At 38.0% G+C, this 26,896-nt stretch overlaps 1 protein-coding gene across 1 annotated transcript in view; it reads right to left on the reverse strand.

Moving 5' to 3' along the window:
* LOC142098425 (transmembrane protease serine 9-like) overlaps positions 1 to 26,896 on the reverse strand; it is a 52,247-nt gene that overhangs the window by 15,963 nt on the left and 9,388 nt on the right. The window contains exons 2-5 of the mRNA XM_075181273.1: positions 22,090 to 22,300; positions 20,005 to 20,276; positions 17,329 to 17,498; positions 15,681 to 15,912 (exon numbers count right to left, since the gene is read on the reverse strand). Of these exons, the coding sequence (XP_075037374.1) occupies positions 15,681 to 15,912; positions 17,329 to 17,498; positions 20,005 to 20,276; positions 22,090 to 22,300 (885 nt within the window). The remainder of the gene's footprint in view (positions 1 to 15,680; positions 15,913 to 17,328; positions 17,499 to 20,004; positions 20,277 to 22,089; positions 22,301 to 26,896) is intronic.

Genomic DNA, 26,896 nt, shown 5'->3' on the forward strand with positions numbered 1-26,896 from the left:
CCATTTCTTCTTAAAAATAAGCATCTTAACTTTTGCACAAGATAAGATCACTAATGAATCAGGCCCCAGAAGTGTTTTTATGCTCCCACGTTCCGCTCATGTTCCACGTATGTTCTTAGAAAACCAAAACAAAAGAGTTTATACACAGGTTTTTTAAGTGAACGTTGGAACCATTTCCCCACTAATTAAACAATAGTCTGGGTGTAGCCTTAGTTTGTAAAATTTGAGCATCATAATGTAATATTGTTATTAGGAAACATCTCTGAAACTATTTAAACATTCCCATCCAGTGAGTCCTTACAGCCTGGAAATCTAATGATCACATTCAACATAATTCATATTTCACAGAAGTCTAGAAAACAATATATATATCATTTTTATTATTATTTTTTTATTTTTTTTTAAACAGGGCATTTTTGCAGTACTTTTTTTTTTTTTTTGGAGTTTGTTTGTTACTTTAATTAACATGAATTCCATGTCACTCAATTATATATGAGAGGGTACTGCTGGGATCATTGCTAGACTCATACTACTAGTTGGGGGAAAAACTGTTGAAAGTGCGGTAAAGGTTCTGTATAAGGCAAATGTAGAACATAACGGTGGAGATGTTATAAAGAGTGTGACATATAATGAAATTAAGACATTTTAATAAATTTCTGGAGCAGTTAGTTCACCAGGTGATAAGTAACACAGACATTGTATACAGCTAGTAGTGTATGACATAAAGAACACACATTGCCAGGTTCCTCCTATGTACAATATATAAACCACTTACCAGACACCAGTAGAAAGCTCAGGAAATAACAAACGTCCTTCATCATTTCTCAGATTATTCCTGACACTGAGCTCTCACTTCTGCCTTGTTATAAGGAGTAATCCCTTTGGTGTGTGACTCAGGTCTCTCAGTAACGTGATGTATGTGTCCTGTCACTCATTGACTTACTGCTGTGTTTTACCCAACACTCCACAATCTCATCATAAAATGTGGTCAAACCTGTCTTGGGCTCAGGGGAGTATTCTTGTTCTTATTAATCCCATAGGAAGACTTACATATAATAGACAGTCACATGGTCACATACAGGTCCCACCTCATGACGTTATTCAGAAACTAGTGATAAGAAGAATTTTATACAACTTTCTGTTTATAGTTCTTGAAATGCATAAATAACATCTACCTTGTATCTTTGTTCTGTAACCGTGACATAGTGCAAAGAATACAGTAAAATGATTTAATCACTTCAAGACTGCAGAAGTTTGATAGACTCAATTTGCTATTTTCCATGGGTCCACACAAGTGGGGCAGCACGGTGGCAGCACGGTAGCACTTCTGCCACACAGCACTGGGGTCATGAGTTCAATTCCCGACCATGGCCTTATCTGTGTGGAGTTTGTATGTTTTCCCCGTGTTTGCATGGGTTTCCTCCAGGTGCTCCAGTTTCCTCCCACACTCCAAAAACATACTAGTAGGTTAATTGGCTGCTATCAAATTGACCCTACTCTCTCTCTCTATGTCTGTCTGTCTGTGTCTGTTAGCTCCAGTGGGGCAGGGACTGATGTACAGCGCTGCGGAATAAGTGGCGCTATATAAATAAATGGTGATGATGATTATCATGTTTTTTCACAGGACAGAACTAGCTTCCTGTTGGTGGCACATTAAAATAAACCTAGATATTTAGTCTCTTTCTATAGTTAGTTTAAAATCATTATTATTATTAACTAGCCCTGTCAGATATTCCAAACATATTACACAAAATCTATCACATTTATAAGGCCTGCGATCTGTGTATATTGTCTATATAAGTGTATATTTTAGTTCTCCCCCATTCTGATTTGATATGTCACCTCTGGTTACACCCACGTGCTCAGATTCTTAGTTTGTGATAACGGTGATGTGCCCTCGGGATTAGGAAGACAAAATTGCAGACTAGCATAATTTGGGGTCCTGTCATTTCTCAAGATGTGTTCACCATCCCAACACATGATCTTAATAGACTAATTCTTACTCCAGAAGTGTCACAGCTGCTGGAATTGGCAGGGGGATAAGTTCAGATCAGCATCCCTGACACTATACCAATTAAACACAACATAGATATATCAGTCAGTGAGGCCGCCATGATGAAGTCCAAACTGGTAATATAGCAGAGGTAGATTAGCACAAATTTCCACGGAGTTAGAAATTGGCATCCTTGCCGTGATGTAGACTTGAATTAAAAAAACTAGCAATATGACACTTTACATATAAGCAAACAGAGGACAAACATAGACTATGTTTATTATCCCCTAGAAGATGAAGCATGTTACCCCAGACTAGAGGACAATTCTGATATATTTCAAGCACCTTCTATGAGCCTATAAATTGATTGAGCAACTTCCACCTCTGTATTTGACTGAGAGGTGTGTTGGTGTCAGTAGCTGATCAGGAGTGCTGGTGCTGTATTGCCATTTGGAGGCTTCTAGGGTACTTCTTGGTAAGTAAGCTCTCAATTTAAAAACACATATATGCATAGCCCAAATATGTGGGACTCTCACTGTTTAGAGTTAGGACCACTCTATTAGCAAAAGCGCCGTAGAGTAGCGGGTGGCTTAACATACATTTGCAAATGTGTGCAACTGAGACTTTTGCATTTTTATGTACAAGTAGAAATGGCAGCTTCATTGCTGGCTATAGCAGTGTGCTGGGGGATTTTACTTTGTGTTTGTTTCTTTCAGGATAATCCCACCTTCCATGCACCTGCTATGAGCCTATAAATTGATTGAGCAACTTCCACTTCTGTAATGTATTTCTGATATCTTGGAAACTAACTATCCACAAATGTAGTAGTCCATTCATGGGTAAGGATTATGAAGCTGACTTTACCCCGGTTATCCAGATAAAATAACTGTTTTGTTATTATTATATACATGTATTTCTTATTGACTTATAAATATCATTTCATTTTACTACACAATATTGCCCTTTACACCTTCAGCTATCGTTCTGGCTGCTGACCTTTAAGGGGCTCTGTATGGATTATATTCATACAAAGAGAAGGATGTCAAGAATTACAGATTAATCTATAGTTACGGCTAGCAGCTACTGTCATAAGCTTGCAGAACTAGTGATAGAGGTCTTCGCCTATAGCAGCTGCCTTTCCCGTAGAGCTTGTCGCGCTCATAGGCATTCAGATGCCCCCAGGTCTTAACTCTAGCATAGTGTATGCTTATGGGCAATACGGTACCTAGGAAATATGAGGCGGGAGTAAGGATGGCAGTGGATAGTCAAAGGCAGGCGAGGTCAGGGGTCTGTAGCAAATAGAGTTGTCAAAAAACAGGCAAAGGGTCAGGGCTGGCAGCAAGCAAAAGTAACCAAATAGCAAGCCAGCAGTCAGGGAACTCAGGTTACAATCATAATCCAGCACAAGCCAAGGGTCAGTAACAGGAAATCAATTAGGAGCCAGCAGACAATACAAAGCAGGTCAAAAATGCTATTACCGGCAGGAAGGCTAAGCCCTTCCTGCTTTATATACTGCACAGGACCAATCAGAGAAGGGCAACCTATGAAGGTGTAATCAGTCTCAATAGAACAAAGACTGTGTATGGAAAGCTCTCAGACTGCCGGGTGCGACTTGAGAGCAGAGAGATCGTCCCAGCATATGTCTAGGTGACCGGGGTGATCTGACCGGAAGTGAAGTCCCAGCTGTCAAACAGCTGGATCCGATCAGAGAGAGAAGCCGAGCAGTCGCGAATAGCGTAGCTGTTCGTGACATCTATTTACATTTCTATCTGCTGCGCAACCACTTACTACAATGAAGAACCTTTCCGTCACATTCTGACCTTTTACATTACAGAACTATTTCTGCTGCATTGTTTTTTAAACATATGAATCAGGCAAAGAGTAAAATGTAACTACTACCGTTAATTCATCATGAAACCTGATATAATTCTATGGCTCCCTATTTAACTTATGATCAAGGATGATGAAAGTTATAAATATCTCAGAGACCACTGCACTCTCTTTATAAAATGGCAATAAGGTTTAAGAGATCAACTGATTTGTCTGGAATCTCATGAGACATAAAATAAAACAAGTCCATACTCTTAAAGAAAAATTAATCTCTTTTGAGGGATAGAAGCCAACAGCAAAGGCTGATTAAACCTTTATAAGAAGAGTGTTTAGAGACATAGGTGGATAATATTTAAAGATTACACGATTATGGTTTCGTCTAAATGATGAAACTGTTAGTTTGTACAACTTTTAACCAACATGTTTGTCTTTCTGGTCATGAATTCGGACAGCTCTGCATGGATTGGGATGAAACCAACGCAAGGTGGTCCAGTTGGATCCTGCCCAAGTTTTAGGAGGTTTTGTTTCCCAGTCGGAACTCCCATTGGTGTATGCTGTGAAGAACTTTGACCTGGGGAGCCTGTTCTGGACCTTCCACTGGATGGATTTAAACAAAAGCTTCACAGACTGGTAATATTGGATCTAAGAAGACATACCAGGAGGGTTCTGGTCCCAATTGGAACTCCTGTTGGTGAACGCTGGGAGCCTATTATGAGCCTTCCACTGGATGGTTTTTGGTTTGTTTGTCTGTCCGGTTAAGCATTTGGACACCGCTGCACCGATTGGGATGAAAACAACGCAAGGTGGTCGAGTTTTATACTGGCCAGGTTTTAGGAGGTTTTGGGTCCCAGTCAGATCTCCCGTTGGTGTAAGCTGGGAAGAACTTTAACCTGTGGAGCCTGTTCTGAGCCTTCCATTGGATGAATTTGGATGAAAACTTCACAGACTGGTAACATTGGATCCCAGAAGACATACTTGGAGGATGTGGTCCCGGTCAGATTTCCCATTGGTGTACGCTGGCCAGAACTTTGACCCAGTGAGCCTGTTCTGGGCCTTCCTGTGGATGGATTTGGATAACATTTAATATAAAAAAACCGAAAATGACAGTGGGCAACCACCTCATGGGTGTTTTTACAATATGGGAATTTCAGATAATTTGATGAAGAACTGGGTCAAGTTTATTAGCTCTCGTGTACATGGAGCAAAAAGTGTAATCATATCAGAAGGTAATGATAATACATTTGCAAACTGTCCCAAAAAAAATCATAGTAGCAATGTAACAGGAAAGGAGATATGTCACTCAGTATGGAAAATAAAAAAATAATGTATGAAGTTAAAATCGCAAGAAATAAAGTATCACAAAAAGTGGTAAATTGAATTAGTGTTATGCACTTTATCTAATAAAAGCAGAAAATGCAAAATTGCTATTGAAATGGAGGACATAAACATTTCTTAATGAAGTTGTACACATTTAGAAAAATGGAACGGAATAAAGAATAAAATAACATGTAAAACAGAGTATATCACTAGAGCACACTCCACCTGCGTAACGGCTTTTCCTCATAAAGATAAAAGTGTAGACAGTTCTCTTAGGTGAAGAATTAATAAATTGATGAGAGTCAGCTTAGAATTAAACATTAATCTTTGACCATGCAAATAGAATTGGAAAATAAAAATGAAAATAAAAATAGCATCCACAAATTTGTCTAGAAAAACATTATCCAAATGACTGTAGCAATAAATGTAGCGAAAGAAGGGAATGGAAAAAGCAGCACTAACCCCGCTTATACTCTTTGGGACTGAGTCATTAAGGAGAGCAAAGCATAAAAAAGGAATAACTTTGCACGTGTGCAAAACCATGTTGCATTGGAAGGGAGGTAAATTTAAAATGTGGGGACAGATTTATAGTTGGGGTAGGGCACGTCCTAGATCAACTTTAAATTTCAGTGTAGAAATAAAGCTATCAAGTATGTGTGTGCTAGATGAAAAAGCAGCCAGCATTTAACTTATGTGCAAAATAATAAACTAATTTGCACCCCTTGCATTGTAACATGGTTTGCCCCAGGGGAACATTTACTCCTTTGTTTGCCTTACTTTCCTTAATGACTCAGGCCCTTTGTGTATACAATCCACGTGGAGTGCACCCCATATCCCCAATGGTTATGGTGTTGCTGGCGCCAAGATTCTGGAGCTAGTCTAGTCCTTGGTGAGGTGCAACTACTGTAGTAGCACCGTTATTCTGAGCAGCAAGCGTTTGCGATGTGGTGTCAGCTGTAAACTTGTCCCTATGTGTGAGAATAGCGGTGAATATCCATCGGTTCTGCATGGTAAGTGGGTGATAATTCTGTGAGATTAATGCCTTTAGAATATTGATACCTACATGTTTCACCTTTCCTAATTGTGGCTTCTTCAGCCTTAAGGGAATGATTGGATAATGGAAACAGCTGGTGGATAAGCAAGTAGTACTTAGTGATCTTTAATTACACCTGTGAGTAAAGGTGTGAACAGATGCTAGTGATTCAAAGAGTCTTTAGTGCTTTAGAAGACCTAAGAAATACAAAAATCCTAAAGTTAAAGTTTACCTGAGATAATGTAACAAACAATATAAAAGCAAAATAAAATGAAACAAATAGTTTTATTTTTCATTTTATTTTTAAGTAAAACTATAGAAAAGTGATGAAAATAAAGATAACTCTATACCAAATTAAATGAAAAACAGTGCAAAATATACAGGAAAGGCAAACAAAACCTAAAATAAATAAAGGAAAAAGAAAAGAAAATTTAAACAAATAAGTATAAAGTAGAAAGTAATGAAAGTGAAAAATAAATCAGAATAGAACAATTGGGAGGGAGAATACAGATAAGGATAATTTGATGCTTATAGGTTATAATGAGAAATGAAACACTGATAAAATAATATTAAGGATAGTAGGAACAATATATATGGAGAGTCACTAAATAAAGGAAAACAAAAAGGAGTTATCATGTTGGTTCTTAATATTATGTGGATGTTCTGCTAGTCTTATACTAAGGTTTCTCACTGTTTGTCCGCAATATTGATGCCCACATGGGCACTCGAAGAAATAGATCACCCACCAGCAGTGTCTCAAGAGATTCTTTCATTCATATTGCAGATCTTCCTGTATTATTGGATTTGTAGTTTGTAATCGGTTTGGTCATGGTTTGCTTTTATATACACCTGTTGCAGAAGTAAAAGCCCTTTGTACCTTCCCCTATCTAGGTATCCTTACTCTCTGTTAAAAACGATAGATCTTGCGATCTTGTGTAAAATAAATGCTAAACCTCATCAAAAATACAGATATAACAAAAGATAGAGATACCAGAGGGCGCTATAAATAATAATATGATCAATACAGAACACACCAAAAACGGAAAAAAATAATGCTTATAGCAACTTTTGCAGATTATGTGGATCAGCAGACAAACACAGCTGGGTTCACATGGACGCAGTTCGTACCCTAGATAACCCTATGCTCCTGCTGTTTCCGTCCTTCCCGCTGTTCTTTTTCCAATACTCCGCTTGGTCAATCTGTGCTCCGTCAAAGAGAACCCAAGTTCCGTCTGTTTCCAGACGGAACTTGGGTTCTCCTTCTCTATTTTTTTGTCCTTTTAAGTTTATTTAGTATCTAGTTATCTTTATTTTCATGACATTTCTATAAATATCATTTTTTTTGTTTTATTTTATTTCATTTTGTTTTTCATTTCATTTCTATTCTTTTTGCTTCATTTTTTTCTTTTTCCTTTGTTTCTTTATCTCACTTGAAACTTTCAGCTTAGGACATGTATATTTGAAAGGTCTTCTATAGTGCTAATCATGTTATGAATCCCTAACCTCTCTTTACACCTTTACTCACAGGTGTAATTAAAGATCACTAAGTATTAATTGCCTAATGACCATTGTCCACCAGGTGTTTCCATTATCTAATCATTACCTAAAGGCTATTCAGCTATTTAAAGAGCTTTTCTGGGATAAATATCTATACACTGAACCTTTCCTCGAAGAAGCCCTAAAGCACACAATTAGGACAGGTGAAATGCGTTTACAGCTGACACTGCAGAGCAAACGCGGTGCTATTACATTAGTTGCACCTCACCAAGGACTAGACCAGCGGTGGAATCATGGTGCCACCAACACCATAGCCACTGGGGATACGGAGCGCACTTCACGTGGATTGGGTACACAAAGAGTATATTCTGGGTGAGAGCGACTTTTCCCTTTTCTTTTTCTCACTACATTTATAGACACAGACATTTGGATAATGCTTTTCTGGAAAAAAATGTGGATACTATTTTTACTTTCACTTTTATTTTCTAATTCTTTTCTTCTGCACAAATTTTCTTTGCTATTTACAAGGTCCAATATTATTGTTTTCTTCTAGACAGATTCTCATCAACTTATTAATTCTTCACCTAAAGGAATTGTCTACATTTGTTAGGACTTTTGCATATGGAACACATTGAACTTTATTAGAACTATATTGAGTTAGGAGACTAAGATATCAGTGAGATTATCTTTATGAGAAAAGTCTTTGCCAGGTGGCGTGTATCCCTGCTATTAATATACTCTGCTTTACATGTCATTTTGCTCTGTTCTCGGTTCTGATTGTATAATTTGAGTACAACTTTATTAAGAAATGTTTATGAAGTCCATTTGAAGAGCAATTCTATGTTTTCTGTTTTTTGCTACATAAAATGTATGACTTTAATACAATGTATCAGTTTTTGAGATACATTTCTTGGGATGTTACCTTAATACACTTATTTTCTTTACATACTGAGTGACATCTCTTTTTTCCTGTTACTTTGCGCCTTTGGTTATTTTTGGACAGTTTGCATGTTACTGGGATGAATTTGGGAACTCTCCCTCCACTTACCATATTGGCAGCATCTTTCCTCTTCTTTAGCAGGGCAGCGCAGTTAGTTAGTATCTCTTTTACTTTGGATAATACATTTGCACATATGTTTTATAAGGAATAATCTTGGCACCCTTATGCAGAGCGGTGTTTAACTTGACATTTACTCTGATTGGATAGCTATTAATTATGAGAACTTCTATTCAAAGAATGAGCCGCCTTAACCATAAAATGTTACAATCAGGTCCTATCTCTGAGGATTAGAGAGACACTAATTCTCTTATAAATGTTTTTAAATAATCACTAGTACATGACAGTACAGCCTTACATAAGCACATTCCAAGGAGCATGAAAAAAAATAAACAATTTCAGCTTTTGCAAAACCTACTTCATAAAAAACAGAATAATACTTGTACATTAATGGCTGCTGGACTCCATTTTGCAATGCAGATTGATTATGCAAACAATTCTCTTACTGGCTGTTCTGATCCTGTTCAAAAACAAATTCCTTATAATTATAGACTCAGAGTCAGAAATGTGATGCAAACATTAATCTGTTTATTAAGGTGAAAACACAGTAAAGATAGTAAAATAAAGAGAGACCAGCTCAGGCTTGATAAATCAATGGACTTCCGGGTATAACAAAATAGCAGGCAAATGATAATGAAAATACCACAGGTAATTTAGCTGAAGCCAGATGATAATAATATCCAGGAGTCCTCAGGAATTATAAGTTAGTGTGTGTCCAGGCATGAGACAGACATCAGCTAGGTGTCCAAGAGATAAGGTACAGGTGAGTAGCAGGAACTGGCTAAAATAAGGATTTCTATGGAAACAACAAATATCAAGGCAGGTAGTCCAGGGACAAACAAACATTAGCAGGATCAGGAACATCAGTGACCAGCAGGGAAGACTGGGAGAAGCAGGCATATATGTGAGGCCATCAGGTATGGGCAATTAACTAGCTGTGCCAGTTAACCTCTGTTAGTGGGAAAAGACAAAACAGCGGCACCTCTGTTGTTCCACAGGTACTGCAGGGTAACCTAACAGAGTCCAAAATAATCCCAGAGGCAGATCACTAACACTGGCTATGACTTATAATTCTGTATTAATTTCAGGCTGTAACAGTACAAATGCTGAGAAGTCTCAGTCAGGGGAATGTTTTGTCAGAGAGCGAACATCTGTCCCAAAAGTGTTCTCAAAAATAGACTAGAGATAATTGCCTTTTTAGAAATCAAGTCACATTCCACTGCTTGCAGCTTACTTTGTGCTGCCCATTCTTTAGCGGTTTGTATGCTCATTTGTGCTAATTAAGTCATGTGTTTGCTTGGAGAAAGTTATTCTAATCTCTCTACTGTGATACCATAACCAGCCACCAGATCATGACTAAGTCAATACCAAGACTAAAATAAATGTTATAACGTTGTTGCTTTTTTCTTGGATAAAAAGACTTTTCTTTCATAGTCTATTGGAATAACTATCTTTTATTTACAAGTCCATTATATGGGAACAAATAGGGAAAATTGGGTTATAAAATACATATTTCAAAGATTTAGATCAGAGGTGTCCAAACTCAGTCCTCGTGGGCTACCAACAGGTCATGTTTTCAGGATTTCTGTCTGTAGAAACAGGTGAGATAATTACTGACCCAGGCAAATAGGTTAACTCATCTGTGTATCAGTAAAGAGATCTTGAAAACATGAACTGCTGATAGCCAATGAGGAGTGAGTTTGGACACCTCCGATTTAGATGTTATTTTTAATTATTTCTATCATTTATCTAGTACATTTTATAGACTGTACTAGATAAATGATGGCTAGAATCTGGTTACTATGAGCAGCGCCTCAACTTTTCCTTTTTAGAGGTTTTTGCAACTCTAAACCGCATGGTTTATAACACAAAATTTCCCTAATCCTATATTGATGTGCTCATAGCAATCCTTTCTGGTCCAAACATTGAGTTTTGTTTTATTTCACAGGCACATAGATCAGTATTTGGACATCGCTGTGTGTTTAGCGAATAAATGAGATGCATATGGTATAGATTGGAAGTGTTCTGTATAAAAGTAAGACTACTGGGGCATTGTTATTGAAATAACCATTTTATTCCCATCTGAATAAAAACTTCCACTGCTTAACAAATTCTTAGCTGGGAACATTATAAATGCATTATGGCTTTAATAATCTAAACTAACTTGACCCCAAGATCTTGAACATTGCCGTGAAGAACATGAAATCTACATAGCAACTTGACTCATCATCGCCAACAAGTGGAACATAAGTAAATTACAGTGTTCGACAGTGTTGCCTGTTACCAGAGACTAATTCATTGGAAAGAAATGGTAGCTATAGTCAGAAAATAAGTTTCTATATATGGGTGTTGTTAATTACTAGATGTGACCTCATTCCACACAATTAAGTAAATTAGGCTATCAGAACTTCTAACTACATTTTGACCAGTTCATTGTATGGATTTTTCCCCAAGCTTTCAACTCTCTTTTACTATTATATGTATTTTTATGCTATTTTCTTTATCTTCTTTTTTAATTTTATATATAGTTTTTATATTACAGTTACATATTATAAAATTATGTCCAAAGTGAAGCATTACTTTACACACCATTTTCCCTGAGCCTCTACCCCACACACACCCCTAACCAAAAAGATCACCTCGACCCATGCAGACACCGGATCAACACACCACACATTCACATACATGCATTAGCTGATGAGTAATGAATCATTAAACTAACCATAGTTATTATTAGTCTCCACCATGACTCCCCACGTACCCTTCTGTCCGGCCACCATTTCTAAACGTCAGTTTCCATCCCGACTTACCCAGTCACTCATTGCAAGCTGTACACAGACACCCCACTTCCCCACTACATTTTTTGCAAATATATAGGGGCGTCCCCTATAGAGGTAGTCTACATTCCCTATTGAGGTATCCTAGGCAGTAAGGACATGCTTTCACAGATATATTTCTAGGATCTAGGAATATGAAATTCAGTAATATACACTCTCTCTTCCACTCTCATCACATCCTCCCACTCTCGGTTACAGGACATTTTTTGGGCTGCACCCACTTTGTAGAATTCCCACCCTCGCACAGTAAGACTTTCCTCTAGTCTTCAAGCGTTCACTGAAAACCCACCTCTTCAGACAAGGTTATGATATTCCTCAACCACCATCTTAATTTCCCTAGATTACCCTATTACCACCCTCTACACAGCTAACACAAGAAAACAACCCTCTGACCAACATTGCTGTGTGACTGATCACACAGCACACTCAATGCTATTACCTTTGCGTTCTAGCTGGTCCTTTGTGCAATATGATGTAGCACATGCCCTTGTGTTTCTAACTCCCATTGTCCTATAGATTGTAAGCTTGCGAGCAGGGTTCTCTTACCTCTCTGTCTGTATGTATTACCCAGTATTGTCTTATCAATGTTTGTTCCCAATTGTAAAGCGCTACGGAATTTGCTGGCGCTATATAAATAAATGATGATGACGATGATATTGTAGTGATAATATCTCCATTGGCAGACAGATTCTTATTATTAGGAAATAATTTATGTATGTATTTATTTATTACCAGCACTTTTTGTAGAGCTTTACAATTGGACACAGATAACCCCATGGGCAGCCATATGTTACACAGTGATAATCACCATTGCTTATAGACAAATCCCATTGCAATCATATGTTGTCTAAAGATACATCCCATTTCCAGTCCTATAGTGCACATAGATGAATCCTAACTGCTATAGTAGCGAGAGTTACAACTTGGGGAAGGGAGGGGTGGTGATTGCCTCCTCTATCAACAGGAAAAGTTAGAGGCAGAGCTAAACTATACATAAAAATGTAACATTTGCATCAAATCAGTTATACACACACGCGCACACATGTGCAGACACGCACAGACACGCAGAAACACACACACACACAGATAAACACACACACATACACACACACTTCTCTTCTGCCTCACAGCGCTGTGATCATGAGTTCGATTCCCGACCATGGCCTTATCTGTGTGGAGTTTGTATGTTCTCACCGTGTTTGCGTGGGTTTCCTCCAAGTGCTCTGGTTTCTTCCCACACTCCAAAAACATACTAGTAGGTTAATTGGCTGCTATCAAATTGACCCTAGTCTCTCTCTCTCTCTCTCTGTATGTTAGGGAATTTAGACTGTAAGCTACAATTGGGCAGAGACTGATGTGAGTGAGTTCTCTGTACGGTGCTTCGGAATTAGTGGCGCTATATATATGATGATGATGATACTAACTTGTTGCTATATATCTGATACTGGGCAGATTGTATTGCTTACATAGTACTGAGATGAAGGGTGACAGCATTCCATATTTGATTGTGGATCGGTTTAAACATTTAAAATATGACTGTAATTAAGGAAAGCTATTGCCTTGCACTTTTTACCCACATTTTATGTTTATATAGAACTTTTATTTGATCAGCAAAGACAAATGTTTCTAGTCTAACAGGTTCCCTGTAATGGATTTCCTGGTGTTTCGGTGCATTGTGAGACATAGTTACAAGTCATGCTAAGACTACATGTTTCAGTAGATTACATGTGCTCATAGCAATCCTTTCTGGTCCGAACATTGCGTTTTGTTTTATATCACACGCACATAGATCAGTATATAAAAAAAGGGGCTTAAGTAAGGTAAATTTGATATCAAAGCACTTGCAGGATGGAGCACAAATCACAGTGAGATGTTAGAGTCCAGTTATACATACTAGTAAATGAATAGTGTTTGAAATTCCCCAGTGCCCTATAGCCAAATGCAGCTTAATTTCCCCTTGAACAACTATACACCAGTTGTGAGAAAAACATATAACAAAAAAAAAGTGATTTAAGCACTTCTGGTGACTCCCCCGACACCAGTGTAGTAGCACCTTATTAAAAAATAAACACTTAATTTATCAATCTTGATGTGTCTTATTTCTTCTTATTTTATTATTTCACATTTAAAAATCAGTGAAGACATGTAAAAAATTATGCATTGAAATAGTGTAATACCATCTTGGAAAAAAATATATTCATATGTGTAATAAATAAATCAATAAAATAAAGTCCATATGTAAATGATCTTCAACTTTATACTCCAGAAAGTGAGATATGGCTCCGCAATGGTATCCGCCTCACCAGAAGCAGAATGTAATCAGGCCTTACTCATAGATCTTAAGTCTATTTGATGTAAAGAACTTCATATGGAACACAACTTTTTTATACGTATTCATAAGGAAAAAAGTGGAAAGAAAAAGAATCTGGTGTATTATGTTCTTAAAAGGGGAATTTTATTATTCATACTAATATATAGTGTGTGTATATATATATATATATATATATATATTATATATAGTTATATTAATATAACGCACTCACAATAAACAGCATACGCGAACATGTCAAAAATCTAATAACAGTTGTTTAGAATACTTATACCAGAGTATGGAAATAATCAAGTGGCAAACAAAGGTTCTTGCATCATCGCTGGGGTGAATGGATGCTAGATGATTACACCAAATCCAAGATGTAAATTCTGGTCAGAGTAGTGACACCTCTTTCATTTCTGACGCGTTTCAACATAGAAAGTCTTTTTCAAGGTGGATGAATTGTGGTGTCTGTGACTCTATTTTATAGTTCCGTCAGTCACCTGTTGATACGTGTATTCATTTCTAGCGATCCGTTCTCTTGGTGAGATTTTGATCTGTGCAAATCACTGAATGAGAGACCTGTGGCGCCGTATGTGGAAGGCTTGACAATTTAAGTATTTATTTTTTAATAAGACGCTACTGCAGTGGTTTCAGGGCTCACCGGACAAGTAGACAATACCAAATTGTGATTACTGCTGACTATGCACTTTCTCAAAATCTAAAAACAAGTTACTTTTATCCCCTCTTTCAGAAATACATCCATTTATTCATAATACATTTTTTATTGAAGGTTATCTCCCAAATGGTCAAAAAGTTAATGTACAAGAGAGAAAATCATAGTATGAAGTGAAGGAAGCTCCCTGAGTTATTAAGGTCAAGTGATCCGATGGCCTGTTCTAGGGATTCCAGAGATTGTCAGTTTAAGGTTATTATAAGGCTGTTTCATAATATTTGGGAACAGTCCATGACTTTCAAATGTCCCTGATGAGTCCCAATACTGGGTCTGATATGGGTGGTTTAGATCAAGCTGAAGGTTATACATGTTACAGTTAGAGGTAGACTTGTTTAGTAACTTAAGAACATAATTTTCTCTGGACTGTTGGGTACAACTTCCGTGCCAGGTGCCTGAGCAGGACAATTGAGATCTTTAATACTTCAGACCATGGATGTGATCATGACATGGCACCAATCATTAAGATCCCAGCAGAATAATCTCTGTATTCTATGAGTTTAACCTTTATCAGTGCTCTATCCACTCATCAGACAGATTAAAATCAAAGAATTACACTGTCTAAGTCTTTGGCCACCTTCACTTTTTCTATCAGTTGAAATGCCATCATTATTAATTTATCATCATCTTTTCTCTATATAGTGCCAGCAAATTCAATAGTGCTTTACAATTGGGAAAAAGTGCAGTAATAAAACAATACTGGGTAATACATACAGCTGGAGAGGTAAGAAAACCCTGCCCGCAAGCTTACAATCTATTGGACAAGGCTAATTCTGGGTTATTTGCTATTCATTATCTATATTCCTCTTCAATTCCCAACCTTCGGAGTTTTTCATCCTGTCTATGCAGATGAACCCACTGGTATTATCTACAAATCTCTCACCATCTATGTTGGTCCATGTTAAAGGCCCATATGACCTTGGATGTCCTCTTCCCACTTCAAACCCAATTTTTCAAAATATGAGCTATTAACCTTTCCAACAACAATAATTGTTTTATTTCTGTGTTTGCTGCCAATGATAAAGTGTCATTAATATGTTAATGGTAATAATAATAATAATCATCATGGATCAGCTGTGCAGTAGTAAACATGTCACTAGGAGAATCACTGATGCAGTGAAAACAGATACTGAGGACGGAACACTCCTCATTGCTCCATAGGAGCCGATCCAGTTATAGTAATCGGGAACATCTGTATAAACTCCGGGCCGGTTGGCCAAGGCGCAGTCATCACCCCAGCTCACAATGCCAGCTTGATACCAGACGTCCTGAATATTACAGACCAGGGGGCCTCCAGAGTCTCCCTGCAAGATACAATGATAATCACCAGCTATTTACATGTTCTGAGGAACAGACATAATAATTATCTTGCAATGCTAAATTAATTGACTTTACTGTGTTTAAAAACATATTACAGCCATTCATCAAAGAAGTTGTTACAATTTGCTGAATAGAGAGATTATCTCAGAACCTCAAGGTTTGCACACATCCTGAAGAATTCATCAATGTTTGATACTGAAACATTAATAGATGAGATAATGCAGCACCTTACTGTATATTATAAGAAAATTAGATGAAATTGTAACATCATGACATAAAAACATTGGGCTTGATTCCTTATGGAAAGTAAAGCAATAAAAGGATTACATTTTATCCAGGACAATCCATGTTACAATGCAAGGGCTGCAAAATAGTTTATTTTTTTGCACATAAGTTAAATACTGGTTATTTTTCATGTACCACATAAATACTTGAAAGCTAAAATGTAATGTTGATCTAGGACATGTCTTACACCAACTATAAATCTTCCATCACATTATAAATTTACCTCCCCCCAATGCAAAGCTGCAAGTTTCTCCTTTACATTTGCTTTACTTTCCATAATGAATAAGGCCCATCATCTTCAAAACACATAGAGTCAGATGCATTGTTATTACTATGACAGTTTTCATACCGTATCTATGCTAATGCCCAGAAATTGAGCTACATGAAAAAACAGTCAGTACTTAACTTATGTGCAAAATAAAAATTAATTTGCACCCCTTGCATTGTAACATGGTTTTGTCCAGGAGACTACTTACTCAATTCTTTTACTTAACTTTCCTTAATGAATCAGGCCCAGTGTCATTTACTTATAAGTTCACAACACAACTCTAGATAACCTTCACATTCTATAAAAGTACATTTTATATTTATACACATCATCACAGTGACCTATATTACAAATTAGCCTTATATTCTACACACCTTTGAAGTCCAAATTTTAGTAAAATAAATTTGGGAAGTATTTGAAAATTTATGAACGGGAATGAAAGGCCGAGACTCATAGAATCCAGATATGATTCTTTTTGTATTAGCGTTTAGAAAATGCACTGAATTTGTTCCTATACTTTATAACATATTTTCCCTGTACGGCTTTTTTTATAAACATTCATGCTGTAATTCTGTTTTACTCTATGTAGATCGTGCTCAGCTCACTGACAGAGTAGTAGGTGCCTGGAAGTACAGACCAGAAGATGCTGTAGGGAAACCAACAGTTATACTGTGGAATGACCAGAGGATTAGTCATTAGTGTGTACATGGGCAGCTGCTATTTATCTGGAGGCAACATTCTACATTTCGGTGACATGGCCACTGTTGTGGTTCCCGGCCATACTGTACTCCTCTGATTAGTGAGTGTTTTACCAGGGATTTTACCTGGGTAGATATAAATGACGTACCTGGCAGGAGTCCTTCTTTCCAGCCTGGTACCCGGCACAGATCTGGTCACTAGGGATGATTGTATCACTGGCTTTAATGGGGGAGTTGACGTGGTACATCTTGTCACAGTCTGTTGTGCTGATAATTGGCACCATCACCTGCTGCAGGGTCCCCGGGGGCCGCAGACTAACTGCGGGAAGACAGTCATAAAAGGACTAAACTGCAGGTCAACATTGGGACACTCCCATAAACAAAACATATCATAAGACAGGGCCATCTTAACAACATTATGGGCCCCCGGGCAAAGCAGTGCACCGGGGCCCCTAGATATAGATATAGATATATAGATGTATACAGATACAGATATAGATATAGATAGATAGAGATAGATAGATGTACTTGCTCAGTGACCCTTGAAGGTTTTTTTTGCAGGTTTTTTTCTTTTGCAGGATTATTTATTCTCATTAAGAGCCGGGCCTATGGGGCCCCCTTGCCCGTGGGGCCCCCGGGCAGCTGCCCATCAAGCCCAATGGAAAAGATGGCCCTGTCATAAGATACAGTAATATTACAATAGTCTATTATCAGTGTCACGCCAAGTGGGGGTCTTTTCTCACATAGACCCAGAACTCCCGATCCCATACCAATATTTTTCAGTTTCCTACCACTTTACACCCCACATTTTCATATAGAAATCATATATATGTATAATATAGTGCTAGAGTGTTTGCTAGTTCAATATAAAAAAATGATAAAATTAATAATAATAATAATAATAAAGTATGATATGTAAAAATCATGTCCTAACATAAGTCTAGAGACTTCTTTGTAGAATACACAGTTCAAGGGGTCGTTCACCCACATGTACTGGGACAATGGATACAAATGTATTTTCCAAGCACTTTTAACGTGTACTTGTAAACTATTATACTGGTAGGGTGCATTAATGCAGAATAAATAGTCCACATTATAAAACTTTAAAATTTTAGAATACAATGGGCGTGATTCAAGTCCAAACGCACCTTGTGTGCTAAAATAAACCATGGAACTTGTGTGTAGCTCCGATTGTATTCAATTCAAATGAATCTCAAGCTGTGTTTTGATTTGAATCTGGGTGTAAGTACACTCTGGCTAAACAGTACTTGCTGTATGTAGACACACACAACAGACTACAGTATACATTCATATGTATACTAAAAGGTAACATCGCATTAAAGAAAATATTGTAATATAAAATATAATAACAACTCTAAACAATGTATTCATTTCTAGAAACCCAGGACTTAAATAGGCTGTATCTGCATCGGGGCACCATTGGAACGTACTCACTATACATTGCCTACACCCATAAGTGTCATTTGCGTTCAGACTTGAATTGCATTCAGTTGCTTTCATTGAGCACGCTCAGAGTTATTTCATGCAAGGTCCACTGAGCAAATGGACCTACGTCTGAACGTGAATAGGCCCAATGGTGGGATTTAGTCCCTAAGAAAATTATTCACCCTAGTTACTTAGTGACTAAAAAGCACATTAATAGTGGATAGATGTGAACGAGCCCTAAATAGAAGGGGTTCCACACCTGGTGGCCACAAATAATAATGTCACTTTTTTATGTTTTTTTTTATATTGTTTATATTTTTTTATTGTTTATATTGTTTTGAGTTTTCACTTTATCTTTTCAGCATCTTTTGGACACTATAGACTAGTACCTCAGTGCACAATTAATGTGCTACCACCTGCCACTATGAATTAACATAGTCAGATCAAATTGTATATTATATATCTGCATATCAGGCTCGCAAATTGATTACTAAGAAATGTTTACTTCCTTATTTAGTTTTTTGATCTGTTTTTCTGCTACTTCTGTATAATGTTGTAGCTTGTAAAGGAAAGAGAGGACATTCAGCAGATATCCAGAACCATGAATAGAGGGTAGACCTCAGTTTTTGTATATTACCCTACTTGTACACACTATAATATTATAGTCATACCATATACGCAAGAGAGAATAGTTTTTTTTTACATTGCTATTAACAAATATGAAATTCCTGTTCTCCCTTTTCAAATGTAAGGAATCTCAATTCAATAATACACAAAAAACTATATCCACATATTTTTGGTACTCATGAGCAGTACAGAAATGTGTTTCTTCTGTATCCTTCTGTGCCGGAGACCATTATTATGTTAGATATTATGTTCACAGCTAAATTTGGACAGTTGGAAGCTAGTTACCATACATACAATATGCCCCTTACTGGTATAGTATATTAAATACAATTTTATATAATAAACTATCCTACTTCCATGGATGTACATCAAAACTGGGTATCATAACTTAGTAACCTTAGGTGGACATAGAAAACTATATTGGTACTAATGCTATAAGATATCACCTGTCACTAGTTTAAGTATGTAGAAAACTCTTTAGTTATTCTATTTTATTGGTATTTGATGAGGCGCTGCTTTATAGTAAGAGGCCATTGAAAGCTTCATTGAAATTTCATGTGAATTGTATTTAACAGTATAACACGCGTTTCGCTGAGGTGAAGATTTCCAGAAATAGAACCTTCCAACTCTACTTTTGTGCCACATACCTTGGTCAAATGCAGAATGAGAAGATTTTGAGGAACAGTACTACAAAAATCTGCTCATGCATGGAAGATAAATCACACTGTAAACCTTAATATATGTATTCTTACCTCCATTTCCAGTATTTCCCCATCCAGTTACCCAGCAATTCATCCCAGATGAGAAGGTCATAGATGCTGGAGGTACACACACGGGCAGAATGAACTCCGTATAGGTGATCGGGTTGGATAGTTGTACCAGAGCGATGTCTCCACTGGATCCCGCACCGCTGTACAGGGAGTTCAATATTATACTCTGCACTCCGGACGTAATCTGGTGAGAACTAGTGATCTGCAGCTGATACTCGCCCAGAACAATGGTGTAGTCTGACGGATTTTTAGAGCTAAAAGACAAAGCCAAAACATTTTTAAAAACTTCAGGATGTATTTGTTTAAAGGCCTTGTTTTCTTTCTGAAAACAAGTGAAAAATCAGAGCTTAAAAAAATAAATAAATGAATATATATATAATATTAGTATCATTTATCTATTTGTAGCACCAGCTTACTTAGCAGCAGCCTATGGCTGAGAACTATATGAAATAATTGCACAGCATTAAACAAACAAAATGGTAGGAGGGCCCTGCTCTCAAGCTTGCAATATATAGGAAAATCAGAGTTTAATAGACTTAGTTAGGTTAATGTTGCATAATGGCCGGACTACAATGGAGCTAAAGTGCTTAATAAATTAACCAGTCAAACCCCAAAAAAAGTAAACGGGAGTGGGAGCAAGTAACGAATGTGGGTGTGAAGTGCAGATCTTGGGCAGAGCGGAGGGTTCAAGGTGGATGATATTTATATTAATAACTCTGTCACTGTTTATTACCACTCCCTTCTGATGACATCACGTACATGTGTTGCCTCATGTTATATATTGTAATTACATTATTTAAATGTGACTGTTAAAGCAATATTTATAACCACATACCTAGTGACATCACCATAGTCCTAATCTATCAGAAACATGAGTAGCGGCAACTACTTGACAAGTCACATTGTTACGCTTTACGGAGCTTTTTCTCGTGCAATTTCTTTAGAATATTTTTGTCTGTGTTCTAATAAAGACATCAATAACAATTCTCATATAATGCAGGAGAACAATCATAAATCCTCAATGGTTTACTAAATACAGAATTTCTCACATTATAGAACTCAGACACAGCTGCTTTCTCCATAGCTGTTCAGATGGGCGATGGTGTCAGATGCATCTGAAATTCATTTTCATCATTCTGAGCAGAGATTTAGGATATTTTTAAAACTGTCCTGCTGTTTCTTCACCTAATTATTCATGTAGCTGCGGAATTTAACACTTTTTTGCTCCTTTATTATACCTTAACCAAACCATCGTGTAGGGTCATCATCAGATCTCTTGATGTTTGAGACATAAAGTGTAGGACCTGCATACGATGAGGTACCCTTGACACTGGGATTCAGGGTTACATGTTTTGATCAGCATATGATCCAATACCCCATGTTTCCATTTTGCTAGATACACACAGATATGCAGTGGTAAGGACAAGCAATGACAACAACTGTCTTCTTGTTTTTTACACAGCTCTATTTCTTCTCTATAAGTTCCACAAAATGCAAACCCACATCCACGGAATGGCGAAATAAAGTGGAACTTCTGCTAAACCAGTTCCACCATGTTTCTCAATTTACATAAAATTTGTTTGTGACTTTTCTCATCTTTAGCTCTGGACCATGTCTTACAATAGGTGTCCAGAGTGTGACCTCTATATGTACTGTGATCTACCTCGAACTAAACCACTAGATACAGGTAGGGTCCAGGTTCCAGGGAAACAGCACCGTTCCGTTGGAATCGCTGGATTATCGCATGCATGGTACTGTTTGAGGACATATATTTACTTACTTATAACCAGAATTAATCTCTCTATGTGTCGATAAAGTCATTTAAATTAAATATGAAATATTGTCTTTTCTACAACTGGGTCTTAGATTTATCAGGATGTCACTGATTCCTGTCCATCAATGACAGTGTATATATAATTTAACTAGTGATAGTATAATATCCAATATATACTGTATAAAGTGCAATATAATATAGCATGGGTATTGGCTCTAAGGGTGCACTAGTATTACATCAGGAATCAATGTCATTGGCCATGGATCCCTGTACACAGTCAGAGAGCAACTTACTATACAAAGCAGTGAGCAGCTGTCAGTATCCACTCGTTAGAGATCAGGGACCCACCACAAATGTGGGAACCTTGGTACTGCAGACTGGCCTGCCATGGCCATGCTCCGTCAGTAGCGTCCGTACCCCCCACTATCCGACTGGTGATCACTGGATTTCCACAGACTGGTTGGGCCGGAGTGGTGAAGTTGGAGAGTACAGCAGTTGGATAGACTGAAAAAGAATAAAGGAACTCAGTTAGTGAAATAAATGAGGCCATGGGATCGATTCTGACCCAGGCACTATCTGTGTGGAGTTTGAATAGATTTTTTCTTGGTGTTACAGGTACCAACAACATACTGATAGATTATTAGGCTGCTAAAAAATTGACCATTTTGTGGTAGAGAATTTAAACTATTAGCTCTATACAAATAAAATAATAATAATAATAATATTAATAATAATAACAACAATGTCATATACTATTTCTATCTCTTTCATATTTCTTGACTTGGCCCAGAAGTACACAGCCAAATAAATATTGAAATTGATATATTATTATGCCAAGGTTTGGTTAGGCAGCATCTGTATATTACATTACTTGGATATCAGAGAATTCTTAGAATGGCCGACAAATCAAAATCTTGATTCCCATGTAATTTTACAATGCATGATGCACAGGGGGGTAAATGTATCAAACCTTCCAAAGAGGAAAAGTGGAGGCGTCGTCCGTGACAACCAGATTGTAGCTGTCATTCCTAGAATGTGCTATATAAATGGTATCTAGAATCTGATTGGTTGCTTTATGTAACATCTCCACTTTTCCTTTAATAGAAGGTTTATTAGATTTACCCTAATATTTATTTTATGGAGCCCACTGGATGGATAGTGCAAGCCATTTTAGTTTTGCACCAGTAGCCCTAGATGTGCGTATCAAGGTCTAAGCTTACTTTCTCCTCTCAGGAGATGTCTCAGCGGACTAGAACTGCGCCGATGATGTTGGGCTCACACCGGCTTGGATCTGGTGCAAAAGTAAAGTAAGTTTGTATGGTGAAAATTTAAGCATTGCCATGAAAAATGAGTCCTTCCCATCACTTTACCTGACTTCAACAATCTCGCTGCAAAACGAATGGTTATTTTTGCTCTGCTCTATAAAACTAAGCACAACCGAGGCTCACTCAGCAAGGCGGGCTTCCATACCACTCCACTCTACAATAGGTGTGGCTACACAATCAAAGGCATATCTGGTGGTTTTGTAGTGCTAGAACTCCTCCATCCCTCTCTATCTTCACCTAAAAACACCCTGAAATTTCTATACACACCAGAGGCACCAACCTCCAGTGTATGCAACACCCGCTCATCATGGTGAGTAAGGACATACCTTCCATCGTCCCACAAATCGAGGGCTGACTGTGGGATGGTGGGACAGTCCCCTCAAATCAGAACTGTTCCTCCAAAAGTAGGACAACTGTGAGGCTTATGCTTTCACTTCACCCAACTCCTCCAATCAGTTGGTGCAGACTTCTGCCCCCTGCAAGCACCATCCTTATGCTCCCTAAACTTAGACTAATTTGGTGGTAGTCACTTCAGCGACTCCACAAAATCCGACAGCAGTTTCCCTAATAGGAGAACTCCGATTTTCATGCTTCCTACCTTGACATAGACAGCTTGCTATGCCTCCTGCAAAGAATTGCAGCCAATGAACATGTCGGCGTGTAAACATAATTGTTTATGTTTATGATTTTTTACATCCACTATGTTAGCTGAAGATGCAGATAAAGTGGAAGAAGGCGGACATGGCAAAGGTGACCCGTGATGAGGAAGAGCCTCAGATGGAAGAGGAAGCAGGGACCAGTGGGCAGTTTGCCCACAACATTTTTAAATTAAAAACTTAAAACTTTAATCAAGTCCTAGAAAGCACCACCCAAGATATCAGCACAACAATACTCCTAATCCATCACACTCTCCAACATATTGACACTGCCGTGACCGGTCTCACTGTGTGGCACAATATGTCACCACCAACCCTCCTGCTCCAATGCCACATGATTTACCTCCTTCACATATGGCACATTCCTCACTCCTGCTCCTCTGCCAAATTTCTATCCCCAGGCACCTATGTCCCAAGTTTTCCCTCCTTATCCTCCCCAACTTTACCCTTCTCATCCTTCCCTGGTTTACCCTCAATATTCTCCCCAAGTTTACCCCATAACCCCACTGCCCTCTGCTGCCCCACTGCCCTCTGCTGCCCCACTGCTTCTGTTGTATCTTCACCTTCTGTTACACCTAAATCCTCGGCTACCCCACTGTGCTCTGCTTCTTCCCCACTGTTACTGACATCACGGCGAACGAGAAGTCAAGTCAAACCCCAAACCACCTCTAAAGTCAGCCCAGGGACAAGCGGGCCCAGAAAAATAATACCCACATTTTATTTTTGGATTTGCACATGTGATTTGGCTTTTCAAATTTTGTTGTTTGCACTATTACACAATTTTGAATAAAAAAATAGTTTCCTTGTGTTTTTTTCCATGTACTTTAAGCATTATGTTTAAAGCAAAGGTCAAAAGGTATTTACAAGCATGATGAAATCCCGTATTCTTTATAGCCGGAATGTACTACATAAGCATACACTGTAGACGACATAGGCAAGATACTGAAATCTTTTAAAGCACACAACCACAACACACTTGTATGCAAGCATGTAGGAACTCGCACAAAAACAGAGAAGCATTGGAAATATCCAGACTCATGTTAAAAATGTAAAAAATGTATGGGCAAAAAAAATCAGTGACAATTTCAACATTCACACAAGTATGCAGCGCTTGTAAAATGTTAAATAATTTACTTACCTCTTGGTATATAACAATGCTGTAATCCTCAGCAAACACAACTATAAACAATTCTTTAAGGAAATAGCACCATTGTCATCTCTCTCTGGAAGTCTGGTTGTAAAGCGAGATGAGTGTGTGATGGTGAATAGTCCATTCTCCCATAAGATGGTGAGGCTGTGTTTGGTCATCACTATCATATGTGAGTTAGACATGACCCGAGCAGGGGCAAAACTTACTACTGAAAAACAGCGCACTTCTTCATGCGCTGGAGTTTGGATCGACCATATCTGCGGGGAACGCATTTACTGTACATCTCCTATGTGCATCCACCCCTTACCCACAATGTCCCCTCCCCAAAATTGTAAGCTGACGAAAGTGTCCTTTGCACTCGCAGGTGAATCTGCCGCTTCTGTGTTCTGTGGGGTATTGTCCGGTTCTGGTGATATAACGAGGGCTGGCACTTGGGAGCACAATGCTGAGACAATGACTATTTCACATTCAGATAAATTAGTGTATGCTATATTTATCTATTTAAGTGTGTATATGCCACAGCATGAATGCACACTCTTATTTGTGTGGATTTTGAAATATAGGAAACAAGAACTACAGGGACAGAGTGGATTGCTGACAAGAGAAATCCCACCATCAATCTGGAGTCCTTTAAAAATTTCCTCATTTTATCAACAGGAAATACTTAATCTCCAGAGCCCCCAGTTGTCAGATCTGTGCAGCGGTAACTCCGACATGCCCCTCCCCCAAACACAGAGCCATTGTGTCAACCTCTGAGCCACTTCCTTCTCACGCTAATTTGTAACCAAACCCAATTCAAACAGTGATGATGTTATATATACTTAATATGATAATTTGTTTGCTGTCCATTCACTCTGCTCAGAATGTTCATGTGCTCAGGTCACAATGTCCCTTTGTAGCTACATTCTGGATTCTGCCATCACTCTGGTGCCATCCAATGTACAAACCCTGCTTACAGTGACAGGAGGATGTGTCAGAGACTTTACTTGCTAGACAGGCTGCACATCAATAAAATGGTTGGTATTAATTTATCTGGAGGTCATCTTCTTTCTCTCTGTGCCTATATAAACCTGGGAGCATGGCCTGCTAATGCCTGGTTATAGTTTGTGTTCTATAGTTCCTGAGTGCAACACTGTTGACTCTAGTTACCAATCCAGTTTTACAAACTGACTACGTCATCCTGTCTGACTTCAGCTATAGCTTAATCTATTCAATTTGGCGATGAAGATCTGCAGAATGTGTGTTCTGACCTGTCTCCAATAAAGACCTCCTGAAACCCAAAAGTTCTCTACCAGCCCCTGTTTCCCAGCAGAATCCAGTGCTCTGCTGGAGCTGTGGTTAAAAGTGGTTCACAATAATGTTCAATTTTGCTGGTGTTCACATCCCCAAAAAGGACCACAGTCCTGCAAATGGTCAACACAAGCGTTTACACAGAGGAACTTCCCCAAACTGAAAATTAGGTGTAAACCTTGTTATGTGCTCAGCTTTCATATAGTCTGATTTGCTCAAAGTTAAACGTGCTGTGCCTCAGGATATGGTGCAGTTAGTAAATACCCTTATTTACAAAATATTTCCACAAGTGAATATGAAACTTGTACAAACGCATCACAGATATTTTGATCAGCTGTGTTTTAGGCTGACACAATACAATTCCTTTTGTTTCAATCTATTTGAACAGTTTTTAAATTTATTTGAATCAGCATCTGTACCTCAATTACACTCCAAAGAAGCACTTAAAATACCTCCCCATTCATTCCAGATGGACATCTGGGCTTGGGGGTATATTTACTAAACTGCGGGTTTGAAAAAGTGGAGACGTTGCCTATAGCAACCAATCATATTCTAGTTATCATTTATTTAGCACATTCTGCAGAATGACAGCTAGAATCTGATTGGTTACTATAGGCATCATCTCCACTTTTTCAAACCCGCAGTTTAGTAAATATACCCCTTGAAGTGTTTTTATATC

This window comes from Mixophyes fleayi, chromosome 7 (assembly GCF_038048845.1).
Source record: "Mixophyes fleayi isolate aMixFle1 chromosome 7, aMixFle1.hap1, whole genome shotgun sequence".
In the NCBI taxonomy this organism is placed as follows: Eukaryota; Metazoa; Chordata; class Amphibia; order Anura; family Limnodynastidae; genus Mixophyes; species Mixophyes fleayi.